This window comes from Dermacentor albipictus, chromosome 4, assembly GCF_038994185.2.
Source record: "Dermacentor albipictus isolate Rhodes 1998 colony chromosome 4, USDA_Dalb.pri_finalv2, whole genome shotgun sequence".
Lineage (NCBI taxonomy): Eukaryota > Metazoa > Arthropoda > Arachnida > Ixodida > Ixodidae > Dermacentor > Dermacentor albipictus.
Genome location: NC_091824.1, coordinates 172,087,676 through 172,101,398, shown reverse-complemented (window position 1 = coordinate 172,101,398; position 13,723 = coordinate 172,087,676). Strand labels below are relative to the sequence as shown.

The 13,723-nt window shown below is 46.4% G+C and overlaps 2 protein-coding genes across 2 annotated transcripts in view; one reads left to right on the top strand and one right to left on the bottom strand.

Annotated features, from left to right (window-relative positions):
• The window catches only part of bru3 (bruno 3), a 1,518,741-nt gene that overhangs the window by 977,774 nt on the left and 527,244 nt on the right, over positions 1-13,723 (top strand). The gene's annotated exons all lie outside the window — the stretch shown is intronic.
• The window catches only part of LOC135913985 (uncharacterized), a 62,351-nt gene continuing 53,397 nt past the window's right edge, over positions 4,770-13,723 (bottom strand). Inside the window, exons 12-14 of the mRNA XM_065446685.2 lie at positions 11,476-11,679; positions 8,982-9,158; positions 4,770-5,183 (exon numbers count right to left, since the gene is read on the bottom strand). Coding sequence (XP_065302757.2) covers positions 4,894-5,183; positions 8,982-9,158; positions 11,476-11,679 — 671 coding nt within the window. The 3' untranslated portion in view covers positions 4,770-4,893. The remainder of the gene's footprint in view (positions 5,184-8,981; positions 9,159-11,475; positions 11,680-13,723) is intronic.

Genomic DNA, 13,723 nt, shown 5'->3' with positions numbered 1-13,723 from the left:
AAGTAGCGCATAACCATTTCATTCGTACAGCGTCTTACCGAGCGCTTTTCGTGCGCAATCTTGTGATCTCCGTTCAGATGAACAAAAAAACTTTTATAGTTTAAAGAACAACGTCATAGTACTCTGGCACACTAAAGGAGACGTCCGCCAAAATGTTTACAGCCTCCAGCATACTTATGTAAAGCGAGGGAGAAATACAGGTGTATTCTCTGTGGTGTCCGCTAGCGAAATCTACCGTAGGGCCCGCTTGATTAAGCCATACTACTTCCGATGTTTCTGTGTTTGCACTATGAACACGCAGACCCTGCCGCCTCGTGTCACCGTTTGTTTCATTACTGCTGCTGTGGCGATTGCCGAGTTGACAGCACATACGCAGTAAGAAGTCTTGAACCAGTGGACCCTACCAGGACCCTAGGTACATATATACGGTAGACGCAGGCGCCGGAGCCAACCGCTCCCGTGATTTAGACAAGGGGGCTAGGTACTGTGCACAGCTTCAGAGCGAGCAGACTTTCAAGAACTCTCTCGTCTTCTTTCAATGTTGCCCCTCAAGCAAGGGTAATTAACGGCGTCATGTACGAATTCTGTGTTCCTTTTGCGTTGATATTGAAGGGAAGATTCTGCTGCTGAACTGACGCTCCACACAGAGCCGCAAGAGACTTACTCAAGCAACGGTTTCATTAAAAAACCGGGCGTGAGAAATTTAGTAAAGAAGATGTAGGCAACAAAAGGATGCGAAACGCCCATCACGCAACCGCACCAACTCGCAGAGATTTCGATTATACTTCCCCAGGAAACCTTATCAGGGCTCAGTAGTTCGCAGGCTCCAAACCGGTAAATGCGTGCGGTACTCTGCGAAAGTTCCTTAAAATAGTTACACAATATAAACTCGTTCAGTGTTACGTGAAACTGAACTAATGTCGGAAATCGGGGGAATATGTTGAGAATACTTCGAAAGACTTAAGAAACCCTGTTTTCGTAGTTTACTTTTAGAGCGCAGCTCGCCCGTTCCTGCATTTCGCGTCGGCGTCCCTCTCCGTCGCCCCTCGGTGTAACCGATCGAACGCGCACAGCGATGGATGAAAGAGCGAACACAGAACGCAGAAAAGACGGCGATAGCGAAGAGAGCGCGAGGAGGAAAGCGGGGGAGGAGGGTGCAACGGAATCATGAGGCGAAAAGCGGAGGAGGAGGGTATGGCGAAAGGCGTGTGTAGAAAAGCCTAGTGCCGTGAATTGGGCTCTGCGGCGACGACCGCTACGAGATGGCACCAGTGAAGCGCACCGTCGTCTGTTCACCGACTGCATGCGGTGAGCACGTCCACTGATACCGCATATGGAGCGCTGCATTAGCGGAGGTCTGTCTGCGGTGGCGGCTGCTGTGAATCGCGTCCACGCGTCACCCATGCGCTGCCTCTCGCGATCTCCCGATTAGCGAGGCAGTCGTGCCGCACCTCGCTTTGCGCTTGCCCTGAGATACCACTGTATAAAAAGTTCGCTTTGATTGTGTAAAATGTTCACGTGGCTGTGGCTCGTGATGGCCGAGTGTATAAACACAACCTGGTCCTTCGATAGTAAAACACTGTCGAAGTTAGGGCCGTGTGTGTCATTCTGTTTTCTTTTGTCGTGTCCTTTGAATGTCTATTCAAGATTCGTTACCAACAAGCCCACAATAGCACCGACCTTGATAAAGCCCTCGTGAACTTCCTACAACTGCGGCGTCAGGCGCGATGGGCATTGCCGACAGCGCAGGAGGGGCAAAAGTAACGGTGACGTACGGCGACTAACTTCATTTTGTAGTTGTTGTTGTTGTTGTTGTTGTTGTTGTTGTTGTTGTGCCTTTTAAAGCATTGATCGCTCTTTTCAATACCTTACGTGCTCGCGTTTTGTTCAACGCCGAGTTTGTTCAACTATTGCAATGAACTTCACGACAGCGTCCCGATATACGGTATGAATGTAGGCAATATTTCAAACATATCAAAGTTGTACGCATATATAAAAAAACATCCTTTTTTTTTAGTTCCGGGCTAAAATTCTACAATTAGTGTGGTGATGCAAAAAAAAATGACTCGTCTATAAATCCGTCCCAGGACAACACTATATAAAGTGATCGTATTTGTAGCGCGATCTATCGGTTGATTTCTTTAAGGCGATGTTCAGCATCCAATTTATTTTCACTATGGCTCGAAAATAACACGGGGGCTAAGGGCACCTCAAGCTGCCTCATTGCAGCTTTTATCTTAGCCCCCGTCATTGTATTTTAGCAATGGAAACAAATAAAGAAAGAAAGAAAGAAAATCTACTGCTGCTGCATTGGTGGACGCACATGCCGAGGATTCCTCGAATCGTACGTCTTGAGTGGATTCCCCATATCAGGATATACTTAGACGTGTCAATGGAATCTGCCTATCTCATTGAGTGATGGGTCCGTAGGGAGGTCCGTAAAATGTCTACCACCTCTTTCTTTTTTTTAAAATTGAGCTAGGAAACGATTCCTGTTAAAACCTGGCGTCGGGGTCAACAAACTGCTGGCCATTTCCATATGCCGAGATCATTGATCAGTGTTCTGTAGACAGTAGAACTTCTGTATTGTTTTGGGACTACCTCTAATGACGCTTAAAACGGACCTAAACACACAGACATCACACAATAGCCAAGCGATACTAACCAAACACGTCGATGCAGCCACAATCAAGCACTGCAAGAGCTCGATCTGACCAGCGACTCGCAACCGGCAGTGCGTGGTTGACTCCCGTTCGCCAGGAAAAGCGGCCTCGCACGTAGCTCCGTGATTGCAGACCAGTGCCAGCGGCCCAGTTCATTCCCTTCGCCTCAGCGCCTTCCACGAAACAAGTTAAGGAGCCGTCCCTATCTTAACAAGCCTATGTCAATCCTCCGTTTTGGAATAATTGGCCGGCGCTCCGTATGACATTCTCACTCTGCTTAACTTCTACAGCCTCTGGAATTCTAAAATGCGCGATTGGCATGCGGAGAGCCAAAGATGCACTAGATTTTTTTTCTGGCGGGGTTACTCTAACCTAACGGCGGCGTAGGAACCGACGCCGGACTGGATGCACACTTTGGACACATGCGTGTGTGTTCATACGACTCTTAACTGCGTGTGTGGGGACGTTTTCTTCCTTTTTTTAATGTAGTATGAAGTCCAAAGTTTTGTGTATGTCATGTATTAAAAAGCAAACTATACCTCATCATCGAGATAGGTACACATAGCGCTTCCACGCCGCAGGAATTAGGATCGAGTTCAACAGGTGTATATCCTTTTCTTGTTAACTAAATTGTGTCACGCCACAAGTTGCGCTATACACCCAATCCGAATCGTACACTGTAAAACCGTAAAACCCGAACGCATCCTTCAGAAAGCTGCCGTTGTAATATGGAGCTGCGTGAGACCAGCCATTACTGGGAACGCAAGGAGGCCAGCAAGATCTGCTTAAGAACGCCAGAAAATGTAAAAGGTGCAAGTCGTAGCCAATATTGCCTTCTTTCACATTTATGTCACGTGTAACAGCACAGCGCCTAAAGTGCTGTCTTTATGTCTAAAGAAAAATACTTAAAACAATATATGCGCATGCTTAAGCGCAGTTACATTTGATGCTGAGACTGTGGTGCTCAGGTTCCTTGTTTGCACTATTTAAATATATTTAGCCTATAAGTGTGTTTTATGTACATTCATGTGTTCTATAACAGCACGCTCTTACGTAAGGCGTTACAAAGAATGAAATTTTGTTTCTAATTCAAACACAGCTTTGTCTGCACCACCGTCACCACATTTTTAGGCCAAATCGTATTCGAACCGATAACTTTCTACGCCTAGATGGTCCACTCGCGCATACAGTGGTATTTAATAGGCATCTTCGTCTGGTCACTCTTCTTAAACAAAGTAGCCTGATCCAAAACCACTTCCCGTATAAGCGTAAAGCAGGGCCGGTATTTTGTAGCGATGCCTTTTTCGATTCTATGCTTTTTCAGACTTTTCGCGCTTGGCCACTGGTCAGAGCGACGGTCTGCCCACATTATCAAAGCGATCAGGCGGCCGCGTGTGGTGGATGATAAGAATAGCATAGAATAACGCATAAGGCATCGCTACAAAATAGCGGCCCAGGGCTTCAACGTTTGCTTTTTGGCACCGCCGTCCAGAGAGGACGTGAGCTGGTACTACATGATCGCACCAGAGCAGCTCCATTCAAAAGGCTTCAGAGTGTTCCCTCGCTCTCTGAGCTGACCACGTTGGCGGATATAGCAGCAAATTTCTAGCGTTCTATTTTAACCAGCTGGATACAGCCAGACTTAAAACACTCAAAGCTGCTTGAGGGCAAACTGGCTGTAGGTACCATAATAAGCTCGCTTACACGGTGGTGTCCAATGCGTCATTTCCAGATTCTCTAAGGCTGATATTTATGTGACATCTTCGCGCGATACAGATATTTACCATCCGAAAACAGCAGCTGTCCTGATGGTGACAAACATCTCCACGAGTACTATCACACTTTCTTAAATCAAAACCACGTATAAGCGGCGCTATGGGAACAGTTTCTTGTGCACCTTAGTGCGAGACGTGCACATCGTGAGCTTCACAACACACCAGCCATAGCGCTATTGTTACAGGCGCATTATACGTTGTGGGGATTCGCGACTCTCACACGTCCCCTGATATCTTGTTTTCCCGCATAGCTCCCAAGAGCATGGGTGTGAGAATCCCCACAACGTAGCTCATTCTTGCCGTGTCGAGCGCCACGTCTAATGAGCCTCCGTGCCGAGTAGGTCACTTTATTAGACGGTAAACCGCGCACAGGGTCTGCAGTCACCCATGGTCACTCGCTCAAAAGGAGGTAACAGCGAAATGGGAGAGAATGGCCGAGGAAAGTCGGGGAGTGGTCACTTTTGCGGCGGCAGCTTTCGCCGCCCACGCACTACGCGACGGCCGCCTCCTGTCGCGGTGTCGTTCCCCTTCCGCGACGCATCGCCGATCACTCCGCGAGGACAACCGCTGAAGCAGTCGCTCAACCTCCTGAAGACCGTCGAGGAGCACACGCTCTCGTCCCAGGGCTGGCATTTGCCACTCTTCGCATCGAAGTAGTGCGTGTGCAGCTTGTCGTCCCATAAGCATGGGCGCACCAGTTCCTCCAGCGCGGCAAGCTTGCAGCGTGTGTCTTCATTCGAGGTGTCTGCAAGGGGTTCGAAGGTGAACATTCGGCAGAGATGTGACTGGCTGGGGCAACTGGCTGAATTTATAAAACTACAACCAATACTTAATATAAAACCCGACGTTCTGGAGTGCGTCCGGCTTTTTCATTAGGGTTGAGATGGCGAAAGGTGGAGCGGTGCTTATAAGCGTTTCGTACTTCCTCCTGGCCGCGACCCTGCTCAAAACTTGCTCGTAAATTTTTGGAAAAGTTGCTGAAGAACGCTTGATGTTTCGGGTCGTTGTGTTTGATGGGCCACGACTCTATAACGAGCCACCACTGGTAGTTCTTTTCGCTTTCCGATTTTTTTATTAAGTCTTAGTTAGCTTTTATGAACCTTAATTCGTTTGTAAGGGTTGCATTGGACACAAAAAATTTTACACGTGACAACGCATAAAGGCTTTTAATTATGACGACGTCTATAGACATATCTTGAGCTATCAATGGAGCTGTGCGGCTGAAAGTGGGGCTTTTCTGAAGAGAAAAAGAAATCAATCTCTACGCACGCGGCTCCTGAATTGAAACATAAGTGTGCACTGTGTACACTGCGAAAAAACGAGCCATAACAATATACGCAAATACAGTTTCGTCCATTGTATCACCAATGACTGATAAATTAGCAGCTCCATAGAGGACATCGCCGTGGAGCAAAACTCTTTTTCTTTTTCTTCCAGCCTGCATAATATGCGAAGGCTGAGTCAGTTTCACTTTTCTTGTTGGCTGTAGCTATACTGTAACGTAGTACGGCGTAAAATATACAGAAGCGTGCGGTGATGGGCTAGTTAGTTCAGTATGGCTTTTCACAGTGAGACAGTGCAGGAAACGAAGATAAAAACGAATGTTAACGAAATCGAGCAGCGCGAAAGACGGGAGCGTAAGACGCCAGACACAGCGCTGATTATAAAAACCCTAGAGTTTTCTTCAATTACTCGAGAGAACTCTGGCAGTGCGATCGTTCAGCCACCATGGGAATGATGGGTAGTAAATGTGCCGTATACAGTCGTGTAAGGGCGGCACTTTTTTTCAGCGATTTTGATGGGGTGTGGCCCTTCCACGGAAGTGTGAAATTTTTGTTCAATTTTCGATCCACGTATGGAAAAACCTGTTTAATCGTGCCGTATATACCTAACAATGTGATATCTCGCGTCTAGCTGCGGACAACGCGTAGCCGCCTTTCCTGATGTCCGTGACGTATTTCATGAGCTCCTTCTCGAGTGTTGGAAATTTGCAAGGCTTGCCGCGGAATGCTTTTTTAGTCTTGTTCGTTGCGGCCAGCTCTTCCATTCGGTCGCACCAGCGACGCACGCACTTTTCGTCGACGTGGAAATTCCGGCCGGCTGCACGTATTCCATTCTGTTCGGCGTATGCGACAACCTCAAGTTTGAACGCAGCATCGTACGCGGTTGAGCGTTTTTTTTTTTTTTTTTCATTTCCATCGGAAGCGGTTGTGCTACAGGCAGTCGTCAAAATGAAGGGCCGCACAAAGGATCAATGGTGCCGGCGAGAAAAGCGACAAGATCTGCCAGATAGCGCCGCGTGAGGGAGCCGCAGGACAACTGTTGCCATCTCCCGCGAAATGCGCCGTACGCACGCCGTACGCGACGACGCTGCCGTTTGCTGGCGCGATTTTTTTTTTTTAATTTGGACTGCCAAGTTGGAGGAGCGGCCCTTACACGAGCGCGGCGCTTAGTCGAGTGTATGCGGTATTTGTCTGATCTTCGAGATTCTGGATTCAGACGTTCTTGTGGCTTCGTTTATTGTACTTTATTTCTCTTCATTTGCGTAAATTTCAAAGCAATCTATACTTTTATTTTACTGCAGAAGTCAATAAGGCTCTGTAACCACCCATAATCGCTGCTAATTTCAGAGGTTTCTCTTGTCGGTGGGCCCATGGCATAATGGTTTCAAATCCTGTCGTGGGAAAATTTTAGTAATGTTTATGTGTTATTTACATTGCAGTACTTTCTTAAAACATTATCCCTTTGCAGTGTCACGAAGATGTTTAAAGCCAGAAGGACGAAGTTTAGGGAAATCCATGTACTGCCCATTATTCCCTTGCTGGCTGAACCGCCCTGCTCGCAGCTTGCGCAGACACTAGCGCCACAGTTCCCTGTAGTAATTGTATGGTGCTTTATGACAACAACCATTTTTTATTGCATATCAACTGCAGTACGTATAAAATGTAACCGGCGCGGAAATCCCATAAACACCAAGCCATCACAAGTCACTGCTGTCCGCAGGCTGTCACGCATTTGATAGATAATGCAATTCACTTCTGTGTAGTGACAGAGAGGGCACACTGACACGTGAATCACGGTGTTATATGTTAAGTGCTTCGCTAATCTCGTGCTGCTGTTGCTCCCTGTAGCGTCCTTTCGATGTTCCCTTTTCCAATGTTCTTCCAAGTTACTTGCAACTGAGCCCTTAAGCGAGTATAGGCGCACTCCCGGAGGTGAGCATTAACGCATCTGATAGCTTGCTCAACGTAGCGGCGACCGCATGAGAGGGTATATTGTAAAGAATTGCGCACGTACATTTTGGCAGAGCGTTTCTCACACTCAAGCTTTTTCTGACATTCATTGCTTACCCTGCGACAAACATGGGAAAATCTACCACGTGTGCTCAACGCAACGTTTACTCCCGTTTATCTTGCTATCTTTCCTTTTAATTTGTGTGTGACATCTAATGCACGTATGGATTAACTGCTCTACGATAATGTTGATTGCTTTGATCGTCTCTATAATTCCTATCCTCGTGTACATTTGCACTTTAGGTGCACATGTGTAAAAATCTGTGGTAAACACATATACAGGATTCTTTGTATTTTTTTAGACAATACAAATTTTTGTAACAAAGGTATAAGTGCAGCGCATGTGGCGTACCTACAAAAGGGTTCGTAGGCGAGGCTGAAATACTGTGCCGCTAATAACGTGAATTTCATAAGACTAATGAAGAAAGTTTCATTATTTACCTTTCTTTTTTTTGGTGCCTTAGCGGCAGTTATTTCCTTGGAACATTTGTAGGCAGTCACTTTTTTAATACACCCCCATTTTTGTTGTCTTGAAAATCGCACCTAATTCGAGATATTCATCGACGACTTTCAAAGCTCAGTTGAGGCAATATCGAAAAGGAGCATGTCTCTCTGATGGACCAGATGAAAACGCCCCGTAAAGAAGTGTGTGACGATGCTTGACTGAATCCAGACGCGGCACACAGCCTCACATGCTTGCCAGGCAGAGCGTGCCCCCAATCTCGCGGGGCGTGTTGCTCGCTGTAGCTTCAAGCCATGGAGAGCCTCTACAGGAGTGAGACTCACACGCCTCTGCACGTGAAAGAAGCCCGCGAATATACACGCAAAGTGCCTCGAGCGGCCAGTCACGCGGCAATTTTGCGTGTATTCGCGGGCTTCTTTCACGCGCGGAAAAACACTTTAATGTAGCACGCACTGAGCAACATAAAGTTGTATCGGGAGTTTCTCATGTTGATATACAATTTTATCACGGGCACTTTTCATGTAATTATAATAACTGAGAAGCTGATTAATTAAGTCTAAATATCTAATTAGGCGGAATGCAAGAAAGGATCTGAGTGTCTCCAAGAGACGGCAAACAGCATTACCTTGGTTCGGAGAACTGCGTGGCATCTGCATATTTTTTTATGTTTGGCTCAAGTTACGTGAAGCGCCCTGTATGAGTGGCCCTACAGTGATACTAGTGCTAAGAGAGCTCTCCACGTCAAAAGTGTCACGTGGCGAACGCAGCCGGGAGTGCGCTGGCTCACCGCTGCCGCACTTGCTCTGGCACTCGTCGGAGTCGGCGAATCCCACGTCCACCTCGACGCACTCGTGCAGCGGTATCAGGCGGCAGCGCTGGCGGCGCATGTCGTAAATGTAGTTCACCTTGCGGTACATGCCGGAACACTCGCAGGTCGCTACCGGGCCACATTTCTTGTTGTCCGCTGCGTGGTCACGAGAACGTTCGGTGGTAAAACACTGCAGCGGGTACTTAAGGTTGGGTTTCATGTAGGTTCCTTTCACGCAGTAAACCCTCTCTTCTCTACGCACACGAAGCGCAATGCATTTGGCAGAGTTGGCGCTGTATTCTTTAAACACATCAAATGCAGCCGCTGACACTGTGCGTTGCAATTTCGCTGCTCATCTCGAAAGAAACTAAAGAGAGCAGACCAAAAAGGGATGGCTGTTAAAGGATTAGACGGTTTGGCTTCCGCATGGCTTCTGTATGAACGTCGATACGTCTGGTAGTCATTAACCATCTCTGTTTTGTCAATGCCCCCCCCCCCCATTTTTTTTCTGTTTTTGTCATGATTTTACTACCCGTATGAACGAGATCACGTCATACCATCGACTTCAGTTTCCCTTCTATGTCACATAATGTGTGGAGGCCAGTGAGCTACGCACGTGCGACGCGTACATGACGCGCGTGCCGGCGAAGAAGCTGGAGCACCGCCTGGCAGACGTAATGGACGAACAACTGAGCAAACAAATTGTGAATGCTGGGTGCCGGTTTCCTTGCGCTCACTGCAGCCAGATTTAGAGAGGCGAAACTGCTGACTTGAAAGAGGATTGAAACACTGTAGTGCTTTTATGCTATGAGAGCAAAACCATCGGCAAATGCTGTCACTGAATACACTAGCAGTCATATCGACTACATGAATGCACACATAATGGGCATTGACCGTATTCGGGTGCAACGCATTCATCCGAAATCACTATGTATATTCGAACTATTGATCAGACACTAAATCGCAATCACGGCATTCATCTGACTACGCTAGCTGTGATCGTCCCTTGATCATACCCGACCAGATGATTTAAGATGAACTCTTAATTTGATGCACAGTATTATATAAATCAAGAGAGCGGCACACCATCAAATGAGTGTTGTTGGTGCAGTTCACATCTGATATAACTGTAAAATCTCTCGCGTGTGCACATGTTTTAATAAGTCTCACAGAATAATTCAGCAAATACTTATTACGTGAGGATTCAAAGCTACTTTAGTTCGTTTACGTGCCACATGGCCAACAGCGTAAGCAGGGCCAAAATTAAACTGACAGCGTATCTGTCCTGTACGTTTCATTTGACTCGTTGTTTGTTCGCCAAGGTGATATTATACGCGTTTATTTATTTATTTATTTATTTATTTATTTATTTATTTATTTATTTATTTATTTATTTATTTATCAGAGAATAGTGGGTACAACATGAATCTATGTGACAATCGTAACACTCGTCGCAGCTTCTGCTGCGACGAGTGTTACGGTGCCTTTAGGGCGTCTTAGCTCATCGAGAAGATGACAGTGCGAATTATCTCCCCCCCCCCCGCCCCTTCCTTCGAGCATAAAGAAAAGGCGGGGAGGGGGGTGTGCTCAAACATTGCCCCGTAATTGTTTGATAAGTATAAGTGAGCATGACATGCATACTGCAGAATGCGTTAACGATGGTTTGCGCACCAACTACGCGTGATATGGGGTGGGGGGGGGAGGGGGGGGACATGTGAATATGCAAAAAATTAAAAAAGAGCTAATAAGGGTGCAAGAACGTATTCTTTAGGACCGTTTCATCGAATCTGTCTCAGCAGCACTCAATCGAAAGCTGGTATGAGACAAACCTAATTGGCGAACTTTATATTAATCTTTTTTTTTCTTCTTTACGTTATTATGGTAGCTGCAGACGTCACGGAAGCGTAAGAAAAGAGCATATTTCTAATAACGATCTATGCTCACCTCCGAACTTATGCGTCGACATTTAGGAATGCACTTAGCCTACCTGGTTAACAGGATTAATTTACATCACAACGCCCAAGAAGACTCGACCAGGTGGACTCACGGTCACCACGAGTGCTGCCTAGAACTTCTACGATCCCTATAGCCAAATTACATTTTGACAAGCCTACCTAATCGATTTTTTTTTCTCATAATATAAACAAGCTGGTTGCCAGAGCCGACCGCATCTTTGAGATAGGAAAGGTCTCCGCTAACGGTACTCAATAAGGGTGCGGAAAATTGCGCTCACAGAGATAGGATTTGAGAAGAAAACACTACAAAATTTTCGGCGCTCTGTCGGCTTGTTCGTATTGGCTCACCAGTGGCATCATTTTACCAACAAAAAAAGCGGCATGATCACCAACAGACGTAGAGGAGCACGTTTGTTGTAACAGCGCAAGGAGGACATCTTTGTGCATATCCGTGGAAGGCGTTGACCGTTGCAGCACTTTTATACGAAGAATACTGATGCGAGTATTGGCGGCCTCACCACTGCAGTTTTCCTCGCACTCCTGTGCGGAGAGAAATCGGTTCGACTGGCTCGTCAGGCAGAATTGCTGCGGTCGCCATTCAAAGCAAGTGGCCCCCTTGCTGTTGCTCATGCACAGGTGCGACACAAACATCTGTAGCTGCTCGTCGCCTGTGCACTGGTAGAGGTCGTGGTTGGTCGTACACGAGGGGTCGCCGCCGAACACTGCGTTGGGGCAGAGCCGACGCAGAGGCAAAGCTCAGAGCGCCAAAAAAGAAAAAAAAAACGAGGACAAAGACGGGACAGGCACTATGTTTTCAACTTACTGTAACTGGAGAAAAAATTGCACTTTGCGACGAAGCACATGAGCAGCATTGGGTTTCACTTTGTCAATATGACACAAAAGTGGGACCATGGCAAAGCCCACAAGAAACGGAGAACCGCGTCTTTACACATTACGCCATAGCGGAAACGTTATACTACATGCAATACTATGCATGTAGTATAACGGTGGCGATAAGGGCGATCGGTGTTGCGTTGAACAACAGTGGGCTGTAACGTTGTGACGCAAGATAAAATTATACGCGTGGGTGGAACCATTGAAACGAAATCGTGCATAAATATCCAAAAAAATGGCCGAACAAGGGCCTGCAGAATTAAATATTTCCCCAGATAACACACGAAATTAAAAACGAACACTGCGTCAGGAAGCAATAACCAATAAAATCGAAGCACAAAGCATAATTAGAAAGCCAAAGAGACTACTAACACGTGACTTAAAAACATGATTTCAGCAAAAAGACAAGAGCTACAATAAAAGTAGAAAAAAGAAGAAAATCATAAACAAGGCTTAAAAAGCAAGGGCGCTTCGTTAGAGCAACTGGAATACTATAATACATGCATCCTTCTCGGAAGACGATGTGAATTTCACTTACAGAAAGAGAAGGCGCGCTTGCGCATGTGTCACCCGACTTATTGCTCTGCAGCTGCGATCGCCTGCAGTGTTTGCAGGTGCAAAAAGACGCTCGGGTGCTTTGATTTATGTGCCCATTAAGGAACCCCCGGTGTTCAAAATTATTATTCACTGTATATGGCGCCTGCAGGCGTCGTTCTCGAAGTTGGCGGGGCCCGATGAAACCCAGGCGAGTTTTTCGCATCAGCTTGCTCGTGGTGGTAAAGCCGAATCGCGTCGAGCTGAAGCAAGGAGATTGATAAGGACGTATCGAGATCGCCGCGCAGAATTCGCAGAAATCACAGGAGACGATGAATTAAATCAATGTTTCCGGTACGTGCTTGCTGATTCGTGTCGAGGGGTTCGTTGAGGTGTGCCTAGAATGAGAGTTTGGTGTCTGTAGGATGTGACAGAAGTCACAACCTAGTCAAACGATGGCGACTGCTGATGTGGTGCAGGGGTAGTATGAAGTATGTTCTTGAGATGTGGCATCGAGACTCAAGCTGCTTGGCGCATTGCTATAATTAAGAAGGGTGTAGTATTGGGCTTGTTGGTGAAACGTACTTTAAGGTTTGAATAACAGTGCAAGGACAGCAGAGCGCACAGAAGAGAGAACAAAGCTTCCAACAGTTTCTTTTCTTTTCGGAAAGCATAGCAAATATATAGCCACACACTAGCGGACGAAACATGTGCAGAACGCCGCGACAAAGCTATACAATGTGTCGTGTCGGCTCACGATACAAGGAAAACCTGTTTGCCTTTTCAGTTGACGTAAAGGACCTTTGTTATTCCATACCACATGTTTCACTACTGCGCTACATAGATGAATGCATTGATGAATTTGGCCATTCAATGTTCCAGACTCAGTCCGGTATTAGTGTCAGTGATTTTTCAGAAATACTTCGCTCTTATCTACAGTGGACGTACATCCATTGGGATGGTAAACCTCACCTCCAAAAAGAAGGCATTTGCATAAGATCATGCATCGATGCCATATTAAGTGATTTGTTTTTGGCAAAACTTGACAGCACTGTGTCGGATGCTTCCATCAACACTAACGTCTTATCTTCTTTTAGATACGTGGATGACTTTTTAATTTTTGTTGACAGTGACCCCAGTTCGTACAAGTCTGATGCCTTTTTAGCGCTGGACACAGTGCGTAAATGTTTTAAACCACTAGAACTAACCCATGAAGTTTCAGAGAACGGTGTAGTAAGGGTCCTACACGTCAAGCTATTTTTGCACGAGAACGGTTCTTGTTGGATGTACTATCCACGTGGCAACAAACCACTTCTTCCATTAAACTCCGCGACTCTA